This window comes from Phyllostomus hastatus, unplaced genomic scaffold, assembly GCF_019186645.2.
Source record: "Phyllostomus hastatus isolate PE091 unplaced genomic scaffold, TTU_PhHast_1.1 phas_contig_348, whole genome shotgun sequence".
Classification (NCBI taxonomy): domain Eukaryota; kingdom Metazoa; phylum Chordata; class Mammalia; order Chiroptera; family Phyllostomidae; genus Phyllostomus; species Phyllostomus hastatus.
Genome location: NW_025333860.1, coordinates 812,882 through 835,578, shown reverse-complemented (window position 1 = coordinate 835,578; position 22,697 = coordinate 812,882). Strand labels below are relative to the sequence as shown.

Below are 22,697 nucleotides of genomic sequence, written 5' to 3'. Positions count from 1 at the left end.
GTCGCTAGGTTGTGACGTTGTATGTGGGGGCAGGGGCAGGAGGGAACAATGGCGGCAGCCCCACTCTCCTGGGATCTCAGTCCCTTCCCTGGGATCCTGGGCTGCGCGCTCTGCCCTGGTCCACAATCGCAGCCTCACTGGGTCCGCCAGTTGATGCTTGTGTACTCAGGGTCTACCCGCTGCGTGCCCCGGATGGCTTACTCGCTCCTGGTTGCTTTAGGCGCCCAGCTCTCCCCGAACTCCACACACTGCGACAAGCGAGCTTGTCTCCGCCCCTCCTACCGGTCTGGATGAATGGGTCCACTTCAACTTCTTGGCTGTCCGACTTCCATTCAGATAAATTCTCTATCAGTTCTGGGTGTTATTCTGCCTCTAAATTGTTGTTGCTCCAATCTTGGTTGTGCGAGGAGGTACGGGGCGTCCACCTATGCCTCCATCTTACCGGAAGTCTCTTCTTTCTTTTCTTCCTCCCTTAAATTTCAGTGCTTAGTCACTTATCAGTTATCCTCTTTATATGCTTCTACAGGCCAGGAATGGAATAAAATGGTTGCAGGGGTAGGAGGGAGAGAGAAAAACTTACATTATCAGAAAGAGCCAAATGCTTGCAGGCAGTTCCACAAACAGGACATTTTTCTAGGGGAGAAAAGGGGACAATGTTTGGTTTTCATGGATATGAAGTAAGATTTTCCTAAAGTACATGGTAACAGCCAAGAAGGCTAGCAAGAGAAGAAAAAAATTTAGAATACAATTTGCTATAAAAAGACATCAACTTGAGCTCTGTTCTCTAAATCAGCATTTCCAAACTTGTGTGTTGATGACAAGTAAGATTTTCACACTGTACCTCTACCCATCTCCCTGTTTACAAATTCCCAGTTTTCTTCTGTGGGCGAGGGCCAGTTCTAATGACCCAGCAGGAGTACTGGAGTACATCTACAAGAGTACTAGGAAGAGTACAAGAGTACTGATGATGTCAATTTCAAGTTACTCTTTATTATCCCACCTCCCTGACAGTAGGTACACATTACATACTGTAAGAAACTCCCCAATTATTCCTGCCCTGTTTTCACTTTGCTAATATTCCTACATCTTGTTTCCCAGATCTCCTACTCTCATTCTCTAATTAACTCTTTCTGAAGGATGAGAAAATTAAAATTCCCAATTTTTCCTTGTAAGTTGAAATCTGAGCAGTGGTGCCAGTTATTAAGATAAATGCTTTGCCAGGCCCTGACAGGTGTGACTCACTGGGTTGAGACTCGTCCCACAAACCAAGGGGTCTACAGCTCGATTCCCAGTCAGGGCACATGCCTGGGTTGCAGGCCAGGTCCCCATTTGGGGGTGTGCAAGAAGCAGCTGATTGATTTCTCTTGCACGTTAGTACATTGATGCGATGTTTCTCTTCCTCTCTCCCTCCCTTGCCCTCTCTCTAAAAATAAATAAATAAAATCTTTTTAAAAAAGATAAATGCCTTGTCAGGAGAAAATACCACATGGTATATGCTTCACTGAGACAAACCACTCCAAAGTGAGCTGCTGTCACCATTGTCCAGGGCTTTGTTACATTAACAGATCATTTTAAATGTTTATGAGGTTCATATAGAGCAGCGATTTTCAACCTTTTTCATCCCATGGCACACATGAAGCAATTACTAAAATCCTGCGGCACACCAAAAACTATATATTTTGCTGATCTGACAAGAAAATTAATATAAATTTGATTCTTTCATACTGGACTGCTATTGTTGTTTTGGCTGTTGTCATTTTTTTATTTGACAATCCAAGGGAAAAGAAGTCACTGCTTCTTACTAAATACTCAGATGTTGCATGTTTTAACAATTCTTGCAGCACACTAGTGTGCTGTGGCGCACGGGTTGAAAATCACTGATACAAAGAGAAAAGCTTCTCCAGAGGCTACCTAACTCGACCCTTCTTTCCTTGGGGATTAAAGGTTTTTCCCAGTTTTCCCTCCATATAATTGCCAGAGTGAGATAGCAAGTACAAATCATTCTTTTATTTAAGAAAAACACAAAACAAATGAACTTGCACAGTTCTCCATCACCTACAGGATAAAGTTCAGTTCTCTAGCCCAGAATATACAACCTTTCATCATCTGGCCACTGCCTATCTATCTAGACTCAGAAATCACCAATCTTACCTTTTTTTTCTTTTTAAATACTTTATTTATTTATTTTTTTAGAGAGAAGGGAAGGGAGGGAGAAAGAAAGGGAGAGAAATACTGGAGATACATCGGTTGCCTCTTGAACACCCCCAACTGGAGACATGGTCTGCAATCCAGGCATGTGCCCTGACTGGGAATCAAACCTGCAACCTTTCAGTTTGCAGGCCTGTGCTCAGTCCACTGAGCCACACCAGCCAGGGCATAACTATTTTATTTATCTATTTTTTTAAGAGAGGGGAAAAAATCTTACCTTACTTTTTACACTCTACAAATCTCAACCATGAGTAGTCTACTACACTATGGTTTTATGATGTGGTATGACTTTATGCATGTTATTCTCTTAAACTAGAATGATCTTACTTGCCTATCCACTTGTCAAACTCCATTTATTATTCAAAACTCAATTGAAGCAACATCTCTCCTATAAAATCTTTCCTGATCAAAGTACCTTACCCTAAGTCCCTCTTCTGAGTTACTTCCTTACCTTGTAACTATTTTAGCATTTAAAAACAACACCTTAAATTCAAGTCTTACTTCTAAGACTTAATAGCTGTAAGAATTTGGTTAAATCACTTATCCTATCTGAACCAGTTCCTCATTTGTAAAGTGGGTCTATTGATAATTACCTCTTGGGACTGTGGTGAGAATACATAAAATTGGTACATGCGAAAATACTTTTTAAACTGCAAAGATATCACCACCATTACCACCACCACCATCATCATTTCTAATCAAATTGATTTCACAGGCTAGACCACTTCCCTTTAGATACGGCTCTTGTTATCAACCAAACTTTCCCCCATTCCTACTCATTATTTTTTGTCTTTTCTCTAATCAGTCTGATAATCTTGTGGCTTTCTCACTACCTCAGGCTTCAAAACACTGACAAGTATCTTCTGGTGCTCAAGTAATTGGTATCCCATTTGCTAAATCATTCTTTATTAATAGATTCCTCCAATTTCCATAATCGATAGTATTATACTCTATCCACACCACCTGTGTCCTACTGATTTTTACCCGAAGTCGCACAAAGAAATAGCTAATCATTATTTCCAAGTTAAAAACATCTTTGCCCAATTCTGAAAACAGGCAAGTCACTCACCCAGAGTTACACACTTCTTACAGAAAATATGGCCGCAGCTGGTGACAAAGAAATGGGCCCCATCTTTTCGGAAACACCGGTTACAGTGAAACCAATCCATTCTGAAGCAGATAAATAGAAAGAGTAAGAATAGCCTGGGGCATAATAGAATTATAGCTATTCCAAACTCTATATAACAATGTTTGTTTGTGTCCTATCTTATTGATATGTGGGCATATTATTGTGGGTATTCCAACCAGTTGTAGGAAAGTTACATACAGCTCTGAAGTGAAAAAAGCAGCCTAAAGATTGTTTTGTTGTTTTTTAAATTGATTTTAGAGAGAGAGAAAGGAAGGGGAGAGAGGGAGAGAGAAACACACACACACACACACACACACACACACACACATTAGTTTGTTGTCCCACTTATTTATGCATTCATTGGTTGATTTTTCTATGTGCCCTGACCAGGGATGGAACCAACAGCTTTGCTGTATAGGAGGATGCTCTAACCACCTGAGCTGTCTGGCCAGGGCAGACTGCAGACTATGTTATACCATTTTAAAAATGCATATATAGCCCTGGCTAGCGAAGCTCAGTGGATTGAGCGCGGGCTGTGAACCAAAACATCGCAGGTTCGATTCCCAGTCAGGGCACATGCCTGGGTTACAGGCCACGGCCCCTGGCAACCGCATTGATGTTTCTCTCTCTTTCTTTCTCCCTCCCTTCCCTCTCTAAAAATAAATAAGACTTATTTAAAAAGCTTTAAAAGCTTTATTAAAAGCTTTATTGAAAAGCTCATTAAAAGCTTTAAAAAATGCATATATACATATTTAGAAAAGTAATAGGACAATGACGAGATTCTTTCTGAATGATGTGATCATGGGTGTGTGTGTGTTACCTCTACATTTTTTCCCAAGTTTTCTGGATTAATTCACAATTAATTTCTTAATTAAAAAAAAGAACCATCTATTTCTTTCCTAATAGTTTCCTATGATATGGGAGGTAGAATCAGGCAGAGTGGACTAAATACAGAAGATCACATATTGGCCACTTTTTAACTAAGGGAAACATGATTTGTGAATGATGATGTTCCTCAGCTTGTACTCTTTCCCTGCTACTCTGCAGAAACTCAGAATCACAAGGGGTCTTGAAAATAATTTAACATTTTGTCCAGTCCCATCATTTTTCAAAAGATGTACCTGATGTTCACTGAAATTCAATGACTTGTGCTAAATTCCATATTTATTTAGTGGCAGCTCTGGGATTAGAGCCTGCCCTCTTATTCCCTGTATCAAATTCTTGCTATCACATTAAGTACACCTTTGTGTTAGACGTGGAAACCATACGTCCTATATTTTCTGCCAATGCTAATTCCATATAACTTGTTAAATATATAACTATGTAACTTTGTAAGATTTAAAATGGAGATATTGACATGTAAAAAATACAGAACTGAGCTGGTACATACAGAGGTGTAATTACATATTTAATGAATTCATATGCTTGATTACATGAATATGCTATTTAAGAATGTAATATTGGTCCACATGGTGGGGAGGGACCTCCCAGCCCTGCCCTACCCCAGGGTGCCACCTCTGCAGCCGCTGCCACCAGTACCCCCCCAGCCCAGGATTCCAGTGCAAGGAAGATAAGTCCCCACAACTTCTGGCTTCAAAAACCAGTGGGGATTGAGTCAGTGAAAGAAAATTCTGGAGTCCCAAGCACTTCCTCTTAAAGAACCCATACATTGACTCACCTACTCATACTCACTCGCTCTGAACTCCAGCACTGGGGTAGCAGCTTGAAAAGTATCAGTGGCACAAGGGAGGAAATAGTGTCTGGTATCAAGGCGAGCAGAGGCCATTGTCCCTTTTCTAAACCCTCCCCCCACAGAGACAGCAAGCTGGTGCCATATCTGAGACTCCATCAACATGGCTAACACTATTTGACCCGCCTTAGAAATCCCCAGAGACTCTGCCCCATCCAACTTATGGGCCCACACAAGTTACTTTTCCATATGAATGGCTGGTCTTGGCTCATACTATACAACTTCCTAAATCCTCTCACACAAGCAACAGCTGGCCTTAGTGAGCCCCAGGCCTGGTACTGCCAGCAGCCAGCCTAGATTCAGTGCTTGGCTTCACCTAGGAATCTCCAAGCCCAGCACACATAGCAGCCATCTCAGATCGCTTTATAGTTCAGGCATAATGGCCCCGAGCAAAACACAGGTTGGGGCTGACCTTGGCCTGCACCACCTGGGAAATGCCAGGACCAGCAAAGCCAGTGGACAGCTACAGATCATGTCAGAGCACCACCACCCTGCCCCTGCACAGCTGATCCTCCACGGAAGGTGGAGGTTGGTGGTAAATGGTCACAGCCAATCCTTGCAGCTGACTGGCCTGGGTAACTTCTTCCCATTGATCTGCCAATAGCAATCAAGGCTCAACTACAAGAGGAGGGTGTACTCAGCCCACATGAAGGGTGTACCTCGAGTACCCAGCTTGAGTGATAGGGGAGGCTGTTCTACTGGACCCTACAGGACACCTACTACATTAGGCCATACTAATGACACGGAGTCAAATCAGCTTTACCTAATACATAGAAACAAACACAGAGAGGTTGATAAAATGAGGAGACAAAGAAACATGGCCCAAATGAAAGAATAGGCCAAAACTCCAGAAAAAGAGCTAAACCAGGCACATCAAAACTTTTGGCATCTCTGCGCCACGCTGGAAGAATTGTCTTGGGCCACATATGAAATACATTGTGACATGTGATCACAAAAAAATCTCACAATGTTTTAAATAAATTTACAATTTTGTGTTGGGCTGCATTCATGGCCATCCTGGACTGCTTGAGGCCCAGAGGCCATAAGTTGGACACTCCTGAGCTAAACAAAATGGAGATAAGCAATCTATCAGATGCAGAATTCAAAACACTGGTTATAAGGATGCTAAAGGAACTTAGTGAGGACCTCAGCAGCATAAAAAAGATCCAGTGAGAAAGAAAGGATACACTAATTGAAATAAAGAACAATTTACAGGGAAACAACAGTATGAAGCTGAGGTTTAACTCAATGATTTGGAACAAAAGGAAGAAAAAAACCAACAACCAATCAGAACAACAAGAAGAAAAAAAGAACCCCCCAAAATGAGGATAGTTTAAGCAGCCTCTGGGACAACTTCAAGAGGCCCAACATTTGTATCAGAGAGGTACCAGAAAGAGAAGAAAATGAACAAGAAACTGGAAGTCTATCTGAAAAAATAGTGAAAGAAGACTTCCCTAATTTAGTGAAGGAAATAGACATGCAAGTCCAGGAACAGGAAGCACAGAGAGTCCCAAACAAGATGGATGCAAAGAAGCCCACTCCAAGACACATCATAATTAAAATGCCGAAGTTTAAAAAGATAAAGAGAGAATCTTAAAAGCAGCAAGAAAAAAGTAGTTAGTTACCCACAGGGGAGTTTCCAGAGGACTGTCAGCTGATTTTCTCCAAAGAAACTTTGCAGGCAAGGAGGGACTGGCAAGAAGTATTCAAAGTCTTGAAAAGCAGGGACCTACAGCCAAGATTGCTCTACCCAGCAAAGATGTCATTTAGAATCAAAGGACAGATAAAGAGCTTCCCAGACAAGAAAAAACTAAAGGAGTTCATCATCATGAAGCCATTATTATATGAAAAGTTAAAGGGACGTATTTAAGAAAAAGAAGATCAAAACTATGAACAATAAAATGGCAATAAATACATATCCATCAACTGAATCTAAAAAACAAACTAAGCAGAAGAACAAAGACAGAATCATGGATGCGGAGAGCATTTTTATTGTTGCCAGATGGAAGAGGGGTGTGGGGGAATGGATGAAGAGGTGAGGGGATTCAGAAGCACAAATAGGTAGTCACAGAATAGCCATTGGGATGTAAAGTACAGTGTAGGAAATGGAGTAGCCACAGAACTTACATGCATAACCCCTGACATGAACAGTGGTGAGGGGATTGCCTGAGGGAGTGAGATCCCAGATGGAAGGGGGCAGAAGGGGATAAAACCAGGACAACTGTAACAGCATGATTAAGAAAATATTATTTTAAAAAGATGTTGTTAGCCTTTGTAGTCTCTACTCTAGTGAAGGAAGACAAGGAGCCAGGTTTCTGACCTACTTAGCCATCAGCTCTGAATTTTATATTTATCAATAATCTTCAAAAATAGTATGATCTGTAAGACCTGGTAATTATATATACCTATAGTAAATGGTTCAAAAGCTGATCTTTCAAGCAAATCTAGGTTTGAATCACAGGTGCTGCCATTGTGAACTCAAAGAAGCTGTGGAGCCTGTCTGAGCCTCAGGTTCCACATCCATTAAGGGGCTCATTAGGAGGTCTGAGCTCACAGGGCTGTTGTGAGGATTAAAGGAGATGATGCTTCAAAAAAACTTTTTTAAAAAAGATTTTCTTTACTTACTTTTAGAGACAGGGGAAGGGAGGGATAAAGAGAGGGAGAGAAACACCGATATGTGGGAGAAACATGGATTGGTTATCCCTGAGCGCCCCCAACTGGAGACCAGGCCCACAGCCCAGGCACAGGGCCCTGACTGGGAGCTGAACCAGCGACCTCCAGGCTCGCAGACGGGTGCTCAATCTACTAAACCACACCAGTCAGGGAAAAAAAAAAACTTTTTAAAAGAATATAATGTCTACTAGTTTGATTATCCTTTGAAATTAAATTGGGAAAATAATTTAAAAAGAAGTAATTTTCCCCACACCTAAGTCTTATAAAAAATATTTTAAAATAGTTTATGGAGGTTTGCTGAAAGAATGGTAGGTAGTTTGCTCTAAACTTTAAATTATTGTCACATAAGGTAAGATTCACGATAAAATAACTCACCAAATCAATGCAAAGGTATTATGCAATCAAAGCCATGAGCTTCGGGTTTCAATTTATTGCTCATCATACACTAACTTCTACCCGGAAGTGAGTCTGCAGAACTACTGAAAAGGCCCCACTATACACGCCGTGGTTTGTTTAGGGGCAACAACAATTTTAGTCAAATGAGTTGGGCAGATGAATCCCTATAAGATGAATCCCCTAAGGGCAATTAACAGGGTTCGTGAGGACAAGACTTGCCTGGTTTCTAGAGGTGACAGGGATTTGGCAGAGTCTTAAATTTTCCAGTAGTTATTTTACAACTATTTTCCCTGCCCAACTGGCCGCCATGATCCCAGAAGACCGCGGATCTCACCGAAATTATCCAGTTCTCCTCAAAGTGCTGCAAATGGCGGGAAAATTTACAGCGAGCCTCGTAGGAGGGAGAGGCAAGAGGCTGGGCGTGGCCCGCGGTTGCGTGTGCGAGGCATGGGCGGGGCCAGGGCAATGTGTTTCAGTGCCTGGGCCGGGCTGTGGGCGGGGCCGAGGGCGGGGCCGAGGGCGGGGGCGGGGCGGGGTTCCTTTGGCTTGGCAGACACAGGTTCTGCGTAGTTGTCCGTGGATATCTACCTCATTTAAGATTGGGAGCAAATAAGAAATATGAACTAATTGCATACATGTTACTGTGGAAACGATGAGGTGAAAATACAGTAAACCTCATAATGTTCCAGGAGACAATAACATGCTAGAAAATTGTGGTCACAAAGCAGATGCAAACTTCATCCTAATGTTTTCAAGTGAAGTAGGTGATAATAGATGCTTTGAAAGAATAGAACAAATCATCCCTGGCTGCCGTAGCTCCGTGGATTGAACGCAGGCTGAGAACCAAAGTGTCCCAGGTTCGATTCCCAGCCAGGGTACATTCCTAGGTTGCAGGCCATAACCCCCAGCAACCGCAGGTTGATGTTTCTCTTTCTCTCTCTCTGTCTCCCTCCGTTCCCTCCCTAAAAATAAATAAATAAAATCTTAAAAAAAAAGAAAGAACAGCACAAATCAGAATTAGAAAAGCTAAAAAGTGGTGTGGATAGAGAACAACCAGGTAATATGAAAACTAAGAAATCTCAGGAAGAAATTATTAAACATTTCCAGAAAAGAACTGGAAGAAAGCACAGTTACAGACTGAAAGATTAAAAAAGAAAGATAAAAAGTTTTAAGAGAAAGCGATGAGTATAGAAAACAACCAAGAGATTTTACAAACATGCATACAGAAATATTTATTACCCCGAGGAAAACCAGAGTGATGTATCAGAACATTTAAAACAAAATTTTGCAAAACTTTTCTTGAAATAAAATAAGATATAAATCTGTAAATTAAAAAGGCATATTATCTATTGGAGAAAACTAATCCAGGATAGTCAAAACCAAAAAACCTCTTTGAGCATCCAGGCAAAAGGTACTATTTACTTACAAGAAAAAGAAAATTAGGTTGGCGTGAAACTTCTCTACAGCAGCATTTTATGCTAGAAACAATGAAAGAGCATTTTTAAGATTTTAAAAAAGAAAATATGATCCAAGAATTTTATTTCCCCTTATACTGTACATTTTATACCTTTCGGGTGTAAAGGCCACTTGCAAAATAAGAACATGAGCTTTTTCCTGAGGAAACCGCTAAGTAGTGGCTCTCAAAGTTTTTGGCCTCAGAACTCCTTTACATTTTAAAAGTTATTGAGGGCCCCTCTCCTCAAAGAGCTTTTGTTTATATGGATTGTATCTATCAATATTTACCATATTAATATTAAAACTGAATGACTTAAAATATTTATTAATTCATTTGAAAACAATGATAAACCCATTAAATAGTAATATAAACTATGAAAAATAACTATATTTTCCAAAATAAGATCAATTTAGTGAAAAGTGTGGCATTGTTTTACAGTTTTATAATCTCTTACTACCTGACTTAATAGAAGTCACCTGGATTCACACATCTGCTTCTGTGTTGACTCTGTTGCAGTATGCTGTTTTGATTAAAGTGTGTGAAGAAGATCTGGACTCACCAAAATATGTAGTTAGAAAAAGGAATTAGTATTTTAATAGCTACTCAGATCATTGTGAACATTTTCCTTTCGTACTGCACCAAAATTCCAAAATTCAAGAAATGGGAGTTTGTTAAAAGCTAGCTACAATATGGAATTCTGATCAATAAATATGTAACATCTTACTTACATGTAGACCAAACTGGTCATTTGGAAAATATTGGCTCACTGAGTTATGCACATTGACACATACAGTATTTAAAAATCACTCTTATTAATATCACTACCCATCTCACCAGGAAAGTCTTTAAGTATTGAGAAGCTAGCTGTCAGGCTCACAGCTGCAGTATAAGGTTTTCAAAATTCTTTCTTTTTTCTAAATTTTATTTTTGTTCTCCTCACAACATATGAAGAGACTCATCTCCTGCATCAGAAAGGTAGAAAAAACTGAAGACCAGGACTAGCATAAAATTGTAAAAGAAGCAGAGCTCCAGACAAAGTTAAATTCTCAGCACTAACAGGTCTGTTAATGCCAAGGCTGGAGCCCCGTCTGGGGAAGAACAGAATTCTGAGGCATGGGATGGGGAATATGTAAGTCAATGTATTAAAAAAATATTTTTAAAACCCAAATTCTAATTTTCATCTTAAATCTTGAATTTTATCATTGACAACAGATAGTGTTCCTTGTTTTCTTTGACATGACAAGCTCATTTTGTTTATTTTTGAGAAAACATCTACCAAATACCCAAGTCTAAATAGCTATAGTTAGTTGTTCTTTCAATAAAAATGCTGTTTCATTAAAAAGTTATTATTTCAGGTTACAACTCAAACCATAGCATAAATGGTTTTTGTAAATGTAATCCTAATTGTATTGAATATTCTGGGCCATAGAAAAAGGAGGAAACTTTCCAAAGTATTTTATGAAATGAATATAACATTGACATTTAAAAACAATAAAGGCTGTACACACACCTAAAAGAAAACTACAGAATAGTCTCACTTGTGAATATTGATGCAAAAATCTTAAAAAAGGTATTAGCAGATAGAAGCCAATAACACATATTTTAAAGTACTCATTATAACCAAGTGATGTTCATTATAGGAATGAAAAAATGGTTCAAGGATATAAAATGCATTAATGTAATTTATTATAGTAATATTTCTAAAAATAAATATCACATCATCTTCACAAGTACCAATAAAGCATTTTCACAATTCACATTCATTTCTGATTTTAAATTTCAATAAAGCAGGAATCAGTGGATATTTCCTTCACATGATTAAAAGGTGTGTGTGTGTGTGTGTGTGTGTGTGTGTGTAAAAGCCAGTTTTTTTAATGAGGAAACACTAGACATATTCTTGCTAGTCAGGACTGAGGCAAGAATGCCACTACACTTAACATGGTATCAAAATATTAATTTAAAAGGTTAAGATAAAAATATTTCTTTTAGTAGATTATATGATTGTATTACATATCTGAAAAATCCAAGACAATCAATGGGGAAACTACTATAAATAATAAAATTTAGTAAAGTAACAGGTTATAAAATTAACAAAGAGAAATAAGTAACCTATCCATGTTCAAATAATGACAAACTGGGAGACATAATGGGAGAAAAGACTCTATTTAAAATAGCAACAAAGAAGATAACATCCTTAGGCAATACAGAAATATGCAAATGTATATGAAGAAAATTTTAAAATATTACTGAAAGAGAAGGAAGTTAACATAAAAAATGGAAAAGCAAGTTTTGTTTTTGGAGAGGATGAGTCAACATCTTGATGTCAACTCTCTGTAAGTTAATTTGTAAATTTCACATGATCCTAACAAAAAACACTGGCAGGTTGCCTTTCTAGAATTAAACAAAATGATTATAAATTTCATATGGAAAATGACCAAACAAACAAACAAGAATATCCATGAGTCATGTGGAGCAGAAAGCTAGAGACTCCTTGGTATTACAATATTATAAAGCCTATATAATTAAAAAAGTGTGGCCCTGGCTGCTGTAGCTCAGTGGATTGAGTGTTGGTCTGTGAACCAAAGGGTCATGGGTTCAATTCCCAGTCAGGGCACTTCCCTGAGTTGCAGGCCAGGTCCCTGGTGTGGGGCTGCGAGCAACTACACACTGATGTTTCTCTCCTTCTCTTTCTTCTTCCTTTCCCCCCCTAAAAATAAATAAATACAATCTTTAAAAAAAGTGTGGTACTGGTGCATGGATAAAGAAACACTTAGATAGAATAGAGCCAGAAATAGAATCATGTATATTTGGAATTTATTTATAAAGGTGGGGAATTCAATGGAGGGGGGGGTGAATTTCTTAACAAATAGAGTTGGGACAACTGAATAGCTATTTGGAAAAATGTAATATTGGATCTGTTTCTCACATTATTCAGGATATTTCAAATGGGTCAGAAATTGAAATATAAAAATGAAATACACAAGAAGTGGAAGAAGACATGGGTGAATACCTCTCTCCTAGGAGCAGTGAGAAAAAACCTTTGTATGAGACTCCTTTATCAAATATATGCTCAGTCTGTGACTCGTCTTTTCAGTGTCTTAATAGTGGTTTTTTAAGAGCAGGTCTTACTTTTCATGAAATTCAAATTATAAATTTATTCTTTTACAGGGCATTTTTGATGTTATATCTAAGAAATCTTTACCTAATCCAAGGTCACAAAGATTTCCCCCCATATTTTCTTCTAGAAATTCTAGAAACCAGGAGTTATAGTTTTGGATTTGCATTTAGGAATATAATTCAAGTTTATTTTTCTATATGGCATGAGATATAGATTGAAGTTCTTTCATGTATACGTATTTGTGGTTTTGTTTGTATTTTCTGCAAATGAATATTCAATTGTTATAGCACTATTCATTGAAAAGATTGTATTTTCTCAACTAAATTGCATTTCCCAAAAAATTAATTGTTCAGGCGTGGCCAGATGGCTCAGTTGGTTGTAGCATCATCCTGTACACCAAAAGGTTGCTGATTTGATTCCCAGTTAGTACACATACTCAGGTTGCAGGTTCAATCCCAGGTTGGGGTGCATGTGGGAGACAACTGATTGATATTTCTCTCTCATACCAATGTTTCTCTTTCTCTTTCACTCTTCCCCTCTCTCTAGAATTAACAAAAATATCCTCAGGTGAAGATTAAAAAAAAAATAAAGACTGTCAGTCAAGATGGCAGTGTAGACAGACATGATTCACCCCTCCACACAACCACATCAAAATTGCAACTAAAATCTGGAATAACCATCACTCAGAACTGATAAGCAAATTATTTACTGAGTAAAAATTAAAAGGACATACAATAAGAAGTTTGTCTTTCTTTTTTTCCTGCTCCCAGCCACCAAATTTTCATTTCCAAAGGTTGTTAATAGTGCTAGTCTTGTGTGTCTTTTCACAGGTCATTTCTGTAGTTACAAATATATGCACATGCTATATTTCCTTTTCCACACATATATTGATGCAGACCTCAGCTCGTGGGGTCCATGATATTGTGGATGAGACATGACAAATTCACACAGACTACTGAATCCTGTGGAAGAAAAGGGACTGCACGGCCATGCTCTCAAGAGGAGAGTGCCCTGGCCTTTGTCTTGACAAGCTTTTATTGCTTTTCTGGGCACATTACATGATGGTCCTCATTTATTATGCAGAGGTTCACTTTAGGTGGTTATCTTTTACAGAAAACAAAGGAGAGGACACCACTAATCATATCACAGAAGAAGAATATTTGCAAATGCAAAGGGAAAAGTGGTTGAACTGGTTACCCTGGTCCTTGGAAGGTTTAGCATAGATTTTAGGAAGTTACTTTGAAGATATGCAGTAAACATTTGCTGCCTCAATTCAAGGTGAGGGAGTTTTAGTAAAAAAGCAAGTTTCAAAGCAGCCTAGGTACAGTGCAAGCCTGATTCTCCACGGGAGAACCTATCCATGGGCATGGGTCCTATGCATCAGACCTCACTTTCCACTGGGAACTGAGCCCACGCCACAAAAAACAGTCTCCTATGTATATATGGCAACATACTTTTATTTTGTTCTATAGCTTTAAAAACATTTAATTTTATAACATCACACTTACAGAAAAAGTGCAAAGATAGAATAATTCTTGTTTATTTTAAACCAGATTCCCCAAATGTTAACACTTTACCATATCTGCTTTGTGAATCTCTATCATTATTTGTTCTGTTTCATTTGACAGTGTTTTCAGACATAATGCCCCTAAATATTTCATTGTGCATTCCCCATAAACAAGTACATTCTCTTGCATAAACACAGTACCATTATCAAAATCAAGAAATTAATGTAGATATACTATTATCTAATCTAGAAACCGTATTCAAATTTCACCAATTGTCCCACAAATGGCCTTTATAGAAAGAAAGAAAACAATAGAAATTCAGGATCACATATTGCACTTCATTATTCTTTTTAAAAAATTAAAAAACAAGTTTATAAATTGTAAAGTGAAAGCCCATCACCCTTGATCTTATTCCACATAACCAAAATACAAAACAAACATATGTTAGATGTTTTTTAAAAATGTGATATTATACAGAACATCTACAATTTGATTTTTGTTAATATTTCTTTTTCTTTTTAAGTATATTTTATTGGTTATACTATTACAGTCATCCCATTTTTATTGTCCCCTTTACCCCCCTCAGCGCTTCATCCTCCTCCCTACAACATTCACTCCCATTAGTTCATGTCCATGGGTCGTGTATATAAGTTCTTTGGCTTCTCCATTTCCTATACTATTCTTAAGCTCCCCTTGTCTATTTCCTATTTTGTACCTATCAATTCTGCTTCTTTTTTTTTTTTTGGTGTTGAGTTTTGTAATTTCTTTAGAAATTTTGGGCATTAACCTCTATTTTATTTTATTGTTTATTTTATTTATTTTATTTATTTAATTATTGTTCAAGTACAGTTCTCTGCCTTCTACCCCAATCCCAGCCCACCCCCAGCCCTCTGCTCCTCCCTCCCATCTCCACTCCCTCTTGTCAATTCTGCTTCTTAATCCCTGTAACTTTCCCCCATCCTCCCCCGCCCCCTCCCCACTGATAACCCTCCATGTGATCTCCATTTCTCTGAATCTGTTCCTGTTCTGGTTGTTTCTTTAGTTTGCTTTTGTTTCTGTTTTGGGTTTGTTTGTGTGTTTTTTTTAGGTTCAGTTGATAATAGTTATGAGTTTGTTGTCATTTTACTATTCATATTTTTGATCATCTTCTTTTTCTTGGATAAGTCCCTTTGACACTTCATATAATAAGGGCTTGGTGATGATGAACTCCTTTAACTTGACCTTATCTGGAAAGCACTTTATTTGTCCTTCCATTCTAAATGATGGCTTTGCTGGATAGAGTAATCTTGAATGTAGGTCCCTGCCTTTCATGACTTTGAATACTTCTTTCCAGCCCCTTCTTGCCTGTAAGGTTTTCTTTTGAGAAATCAGCCGAGAGTCTTATGGGAACTCCTTTGTAGGTAACTGTCTCCTTTTCCTTTGCTGCTTTTAAGATTTTCTCTTTATCTTTAATCTTGAGTAATTTAATTATGATGTGTCTTGGCATGTTCCTCCTTGGGTCCAACTTCTTTGGGACTCTCTGAGCTTCCTGGACTTGTACATCTATTTCCTTCACCAGATTTGGGGAAGTTTTTCTTCATTATTTTTTTAAATAAGTTTTCCATTTCTTGCTCTTCCTCTTCTCTTTCTGGCACCCCTATGCTTCAGGTGTTGGAAAGTTTAAAGTTGTCCCAGAGGTTCCTAAGCCTGTCCTCATTTTTTTGAATTCTTGTTTCTTCATTGTGTTCTGCTTGAATGTTTATTTCTTCCTTCTGTTCCAAATCATTGATTTGAGTCCCAGTTTTCTTGTCTTCGCTGTTATTTTCCTATATATTTTTCTTTTTATTTATTTTTAAAAGATTTTATTTATTTATTTTTAGAGAGAGGCTAAGGAAGGAAGAAAGAGGGAGAGAAGCATTGATGTGCAATAGGTACATTGATTGGTTGCCTCTTGAATGCCCCCCAACTGGGGACCTGGCCTGCAACCCAGGCATGTGCCCTGACTGGGAATCAAACCAGCAACCTTTCTGTTCACAGGCTGGCACTGAATCCACTGAGCCATACCAGCCAGGGCTCCCTATATATTTTTATTTATTTCACTTTGTAGAGCCTTCACATCTTCCTTCATTTTGTAACCATACACAATCATTTCTGTGAGCAACCTGATTACCAGTGTTTTGAACTCTGCATCTGATAGGCTTTCTCCTCATTGACTAGTTCTTTTCCTGGAGTTTTGATCTGTTCTTTCTTGGCCTACATTTCTTTGTCTCAGCACATCTGTTACATTATAAGGGATGGAGCCTTAGGTATTTGCCAGGGTGGGGCAACTCACATCTTTACATAGCGCTGTATGTGGGTTCAGAGTGGGAACAATGTTGCTTGCTCAGCTCTCACCCCACTTTCAGTCACTTCCCCTGCTACCAACAAGTGAATTGGTCCCTTCTGGTGCTGATTCCTGAGTGGGTGGGTTTGTGTACATTCCAGGACGCCGTGGGTCCTTCCAACAGATTCTCCTGTGAGACTGAGAGTTTCTCCCCCTGCCATAAACCCCACAGGTTTTTACATCCAGAGGTTTTGGGGCTTTATTTCTCTGTGCTGGAACCCTGGGTTGTGCAGTCGGTCTCGATCCCCAGTTGTTCCTCCTGGTTTATTTGTACTCAAATGTGGAACCGCCCCAGCCACCAGCCACTGCCTCACCCACTGGGTCCACCAGTGACAGTCTTGCTGAGTGTCCTCTCCATCCCTCCTACCAGTCTGGATGAATCTTTCTTCTTTAACTCCTTCATTGTCAAACTTCTTTACAGTTAGATTTTCTGGCAGTTCTGGTTGGTTTTTGTTTTTAAATTGGTTGTTGTTCTTCTTTTTGGTATGTGAGGAAGAAAAGTGTATCTACCTATGTTTTCCTCTTGGCCAGAAGTCCCTTATATTTATTTTCTTTTTTTTCAGAAAGCAAAGTTTTTATTTTACTTTCACAAGAGAAAGAAAGGGCTTAGTGCAGAGATATGTACCAGACTAATGTCCCTTTTTTATCTTTACACATGATACATGATTCTTTTCAAAGATGCTTTAACTATAATTAAATTGTCTTAATTTAATTATGCATTAATTAGATCGTTAATCAATCCCACATTAATGTACATATAATGTTTTCAATTTTTAATGACTAAAGTGAATACTATTTATTGAACACATTACATGTTAAGCATATTACTCATACAATCATTTTTATACTTACAACAATATTATCTCTATTTTGTATTTTTTTCACTTTTTTTAAGATTTTATTTATTTATTTCTAGAGAGGGGAAAGGAGGGATAAAGAGGGGAAGAGAAACATCAATGTGTGGTTGCCTCTCATGTACCCTCCACTGGGGACCCAGACCACAACCCAGGCACGTGTCCTGAGTGGAAACTGAACTGGTGGCCCTTTGGTTGCAGGATGGCACTCAATCAACTAAGCCACACCAGCCAGAGCTATTTTTTCATTTTTTAATAGTTTATGTTTTATTATATTTTTTCCATTACCATTTATCCCCCCATACTCTCTTCCACCTCTACCCATCTCCCTTTCCCTGCCTCCTGAAATCACCACACTGTTGCCTCTGTCCATGAATTCTTTCTCTCTTTTGCTCGATTCCTTCACCCACAAACTCTCCCCCACCAGAGCTGTCATCCTTCTCTCCATCTGAGTCTGTCTCTTTTGTTTGTTAGTTCAGTTTGTTCATTACATTCCACATATGAGTGAAATCATATGATAATTTTATTTCTGTTACTTGCTTATTTCACTTAACATAATGTTCCCCAGGTCCATCCATGCTGTCCCAAAGGCTAAAAATTTCTCCTTTTTTACAACCAAGTATTATTTCTTGTGTAAATGTACCATGGTTGTCTTATGCTCTCATCTACTGATGGACACTTGGGCTGCTTCCATATTTTGGTGATTGTAAATAGCACTGCAATAAACATAGGGGTACATATATTCTTTCAAATTAGTGTTTCTGGTTTCTTCTGATAAATTTGCAGAAATAGAATTGCTAGGTCAGAAGGCAGTTCCATTTTTAATTTTTTGAGGTAACTCAATACTGTTTCCATAGTGGTTGCACCAGTCTGCATTCCCACCAACAGTGCACAGAGGATTCCCTTTTCTCCATATTCTCACATTTGTTTGTTGATTTATTGATGATGGCCATCCTGACAGTTGTGAAGTGATATATCATTGTGGTTTTAATGTGCATCTCTCTGATGATTAGTGACACTGAGCATTTTTTCATATGTCTATTGATCATCTGTATATCCTCTTTGGAGAAGTGTCTATTCAGGTCCTTTGTCCAGTTTTTAATTGGATTGTTTGTTTTTTTGGTGTTGAGTTTTTATAAGTTCTTTATAAAATTTGGATATTAACCCCTTATCAGATATACTGGAAAATATGTTCTCCCATGCAGTGAGTTGTCTTTTCATTTTGTTGATGTTTTCCTTTGCTGTGCAAAAACATTTTAGTTTGATGTAGTCGCATTTGTTTATTTTTTCTTTTGTTTCCCTTGCCTGAGGAGATGTGCCAGAAAAAAATATTGCTACTAGAAATGCCTGAGATGTTACCACCTATGTTTTCTTCTAGGATTTTTATAATTTTGATTCTAACACTAATTTACTTAGTCAACAAATAGTACTGAGCTTCCATATTGTGTACTAATTGTATACAATATGGTAAACATGGTAAACAATATGGCTCTTGCCTTCAAGGAACTTCCAATGTAGGAGAAAAAAAATTTTTTTAATCTCACAAATAAATGTATAACTATTAATTACATTAAGAACTGTTATAATGCCCTGGCTGGTGTGACTCAGTGGATTGACCACTGGCCTGTGAACCAAAGGGTCGCCAGTTCGATTCCTGGTCAAGGCACATGGCTGGGTTGCAGGCCAGGTCCCCAGTGCAGGGTGCACAATAGGCAACCACACAGTGATGTATCTCTCCCTCTCTTTAACCCTCCCTTCCTCTCTCTAAAAATAAATAAAATCTTAAAAAAAAAGAACTGTCATAAAACACTAAAAGACATGGAGTTATGAGAGCATATAATTTGGGAAAGCTTCCCTGAGGAAGTATGAAATACTGTGAGAACACAGAGAAAAGAGATATCAGGTTAATTTAGGGAGGTTACCTAGAGGAAGAGGTATTTGAATGAGTCTTAAACAATGCAGAGGCAGAGGAGAGGGACATTCCAGACATTCCAGGAAGTGTGTTGGTAAAGTCTTCCTCAATCCAGTGTGACTGTATGGGAGTTTAAGAGAAATGGTGAGGAAAAGAAGATGTTATGGGGAAAAGCAGAGAGATGGACTGAACACTCTATACTAAGACTTTATTTTCTAATATATTGGTTCCCCCAAATAACAGGAAGATCCACGGAATTAGAATCTCAGACGGAACTTTGTGGGTAAAATGATGATTGGCCATTGCTTGAAGTTGCCACCAGAGGGTACCATAGCAGAAGATTGACCTGAAAAAGTGTTAAGCACGTCCCCTGTGTCAAGTACATATATATTTTTAAGATTTTATTTATTTTAGACAGAGGGGAAGGGAGGGAGAAAGACAAGGAGAGAAACTCAACGTGTGGTTGCCTCTTGTGCACCCCCTACTGGGGACCTGACCTGGCCTGCAACCCAGGCATGTGCCCTGACGAGGAATCAACTGGCGACCCTTGATTCTGCAGGCCAGTGCTCAATCCACTGAGTCACACCAGCCAGGGCCAAAATATATATTTTAGAAGTTCCTTGGGTGATTGTGATTCTTACTCAGGCAGCCTTAGGGACTGCTGCTGTATACAATGGAGAACCATCAGAGACTTTTGAGCAGGATAGAAACATGATTAGTCCCATACTTAAAAAAAAATAACTGGGGACAGAATGAATGAATGGAAGGTCACAGACAGGGAGATTAGCTGGTAGGCTATTGCAATAGGAGAGATATAGGTAGTTCTAGAATAGGGTAGCATAAGAAGAAGAAGACAACTGAGAAACAATTTTTAGGGGTAGAACCCACATAACTTGGTGACCAATTGGATATAGGGTTACAAAGGGAGAGGGAGGGAAAAATGTGAAGGTCTCGGACTGGGTGACTAACAGTATGATGCTATGACAGCATTATGCTATGGCGGTAGCTTGGGAAACACAGGAAAAGAGCTTTGTCTTGGGAAGTAAGAGGAGTTTGGTTTAGAACTCATTGACTGGTATGACCTAATGGGGCTAATACCAGGCCTCAGGGCTGGGTCCTGTTTATTCTCATTCTAATCACCCCTTCTGAGTATATGAATTGTAATTTTTTGGAAGTTTTCTTCAGCTCATTGTGTCATCTATGTTTGTTATTGTCTATGGTTTTCATGTTAGAGCTTTCCTCAAATGTACAAGGATCATTTGTTGGACAGTCTAGGTAACTAAGCTGAATCTGGACTTTAGGAGTAAAGAGAAAGATCTAAAGTCTGTATCTAAGGTCTAAGGTCCTTATTAGGCAGGGTTTTGCAAAGAGAGAGAACCAGTAGGAGATGATAGATATAGATAAGTGACACATATATATATATATATGCACACACACACATATATATATAGAGAGAGAGACTGAATTATTATGACAAACCAGCTTATGAGATTATAGAGGCTGAGAAGTGCTATGACCTGCCACCTGCAAGCTGAAGACTCAGGCAAGCTGGTGGTATAATTCAGTCCAAGTCTAAAGGCCTAAGAACCAGGAGAATCAATAGTTTAAATCCCAATCTGAAGGTTAGAGAAGAGGTCAGATATCCCAACTCAAGTAGGCACACAGGAAGAAAAAAAATGACTTATTCCTTCTTCCACTGACCTTTGTCTCATTCAGGCCCTGAACAGATTGGATGATGCTCACTTAACATTGGGGAGGGCAATTGACTTTATTGAGTCCGCTGAATCAAATGCTAACTCATCTGGAAAAAACCTCACAGACACAGCCAGAAATAATGTTTAATCTGGGCACCTTGTGGTCAGTCAGGGTGACATATTAAATTAATCATCACAGCTCTTGAGAACTTGAGGTCCTTGAAGGCAGATGAACTTCATTCACTGTTATATTCCCAGTATCTAGCACAGTAAACAATTGATCAATATTGAATGACTATGCTAACAAAATTAATTGAGCACACCCAGGTATATATACCGTATTTTGCCATGTATAATGCACACTTTTTGCCCAAATTTTTGAGGAAAACATAAGGATGGGCATTAGACATGAGGATAATGATTACATAATCCCGTTTACAATGCACACAAAAACATGGGTGTGCATTACACACAGCAAAATATGGTAATCCAATTTCTATTAGAATTTCTCTCTATTAATCTAATAAACTGTGTAGTACAGTCATCACCCACTATATTGCGGCCCACTTATTGCAGCTTCACTGTATTGAGGGTTTTTTAAAGCCCACGATACAGTGAAGCCACAATAAGTGGACTGTGATATAGCAAGGGATGACTGTATACTTCACTGGTGAGTACCCACATAGAATTTTATATGTTGTTAAAATTATGTAGGTTTAAGAGTGTAGAAAGTGTTTAAGAGCATATGAAGTATTTATAAGTGTGTGGGAAAGGTTAATAAGAGAGTGGGAAAGGTTTATAGGAGTGTGGAAAGGGTTTATAAAGCCTTAATATATATATATAAATAATAAAATAACTATAACACCGCTACTTTGCAGATTTTCATCTATCGCAGGGGTTTCTGGTACATAACTCCCATGATAGATGAGGGATCACTGTATTGGAAATTTCCTGAAAGACTACATTCTCTTACAACGGGTTTTATATTCTACATCAGTGAGCCCCACACCATAGCCTGGCAAAAGTTTCAAATGGTTGGGTTCATACATTTTCACATAACTAGACTTTTGTATTTCCTTCCCAACTTAGCTACACATTTCTTGTATAGGAGATCACAGTTAATTATCATGATTTGGTGAGAAAGAGATAAGAAAAAATAAAAATATAGTTTTTTTAAAACTTGGTCTTAAGAAGAACAATTAAAGTCATAGCTTTCACCAAATTAGTCACCCTACTTTTTGGCATTCCCACAACTGGGACATACTTGGATGGAAAGCATGTAAGGAGATACTCTTTGTAAAACCCTCCTTTGGAATTTAGAATTTAAGTTTTCAACAGTTGGCAGTAAATGATTAAAATTTATCTTGAAAATATACCTTTACTTTCCTAACTAATTCAATACTCAAGAACTATTGAATAAATATGTATTTATTAAGTTCCTTCTATATGCCAAACCTTGCTCTAGGCACTAGAGAGATTACGTGAAAAAATAAGCCAAAGTTTTGTTTGTTTGTTTGTGTGGGGAAAATTAAACATACAAAAATAGAGAAGATAGTGTAAGGACCTACCCACCATCCAATCTAAACATTATCAACTCAGAGTTGCTATTCTTTCATTAATAATCTACTTCTCTCTCT

General features: G+C 38.4%; 1 protein-coding gene across 2 annotated transcripts in view; it reads right to left on the bottom strand.

The window, feature by feature from the left end:
- Nucleotides 1-3,377, bottom strand: part of RNF212B (ring finger protein 212B) — a 36,472-nt gene extending 33,095 nt beyond the window's left edge. For both annotated transcript variants that reach the window (XM_045841235.1, XM_045841233.1), the window contains exons 1-2: nt 3,278-3,377; nt 581-633 (exon numbers count right to left, since the gene is read on the bottom strand). In XM_045841235.1, the coding sequence (XP_045697191.1) occupies nt 581-633; nt 3,278-3,377 (153 nt within the window). The remainder of the gene's footprint in view (nt 1-580; nt 634-3,277) is intronic.
- Nucleotides 3,378-22,697: the final 19,320 nt, after the last annotated feature.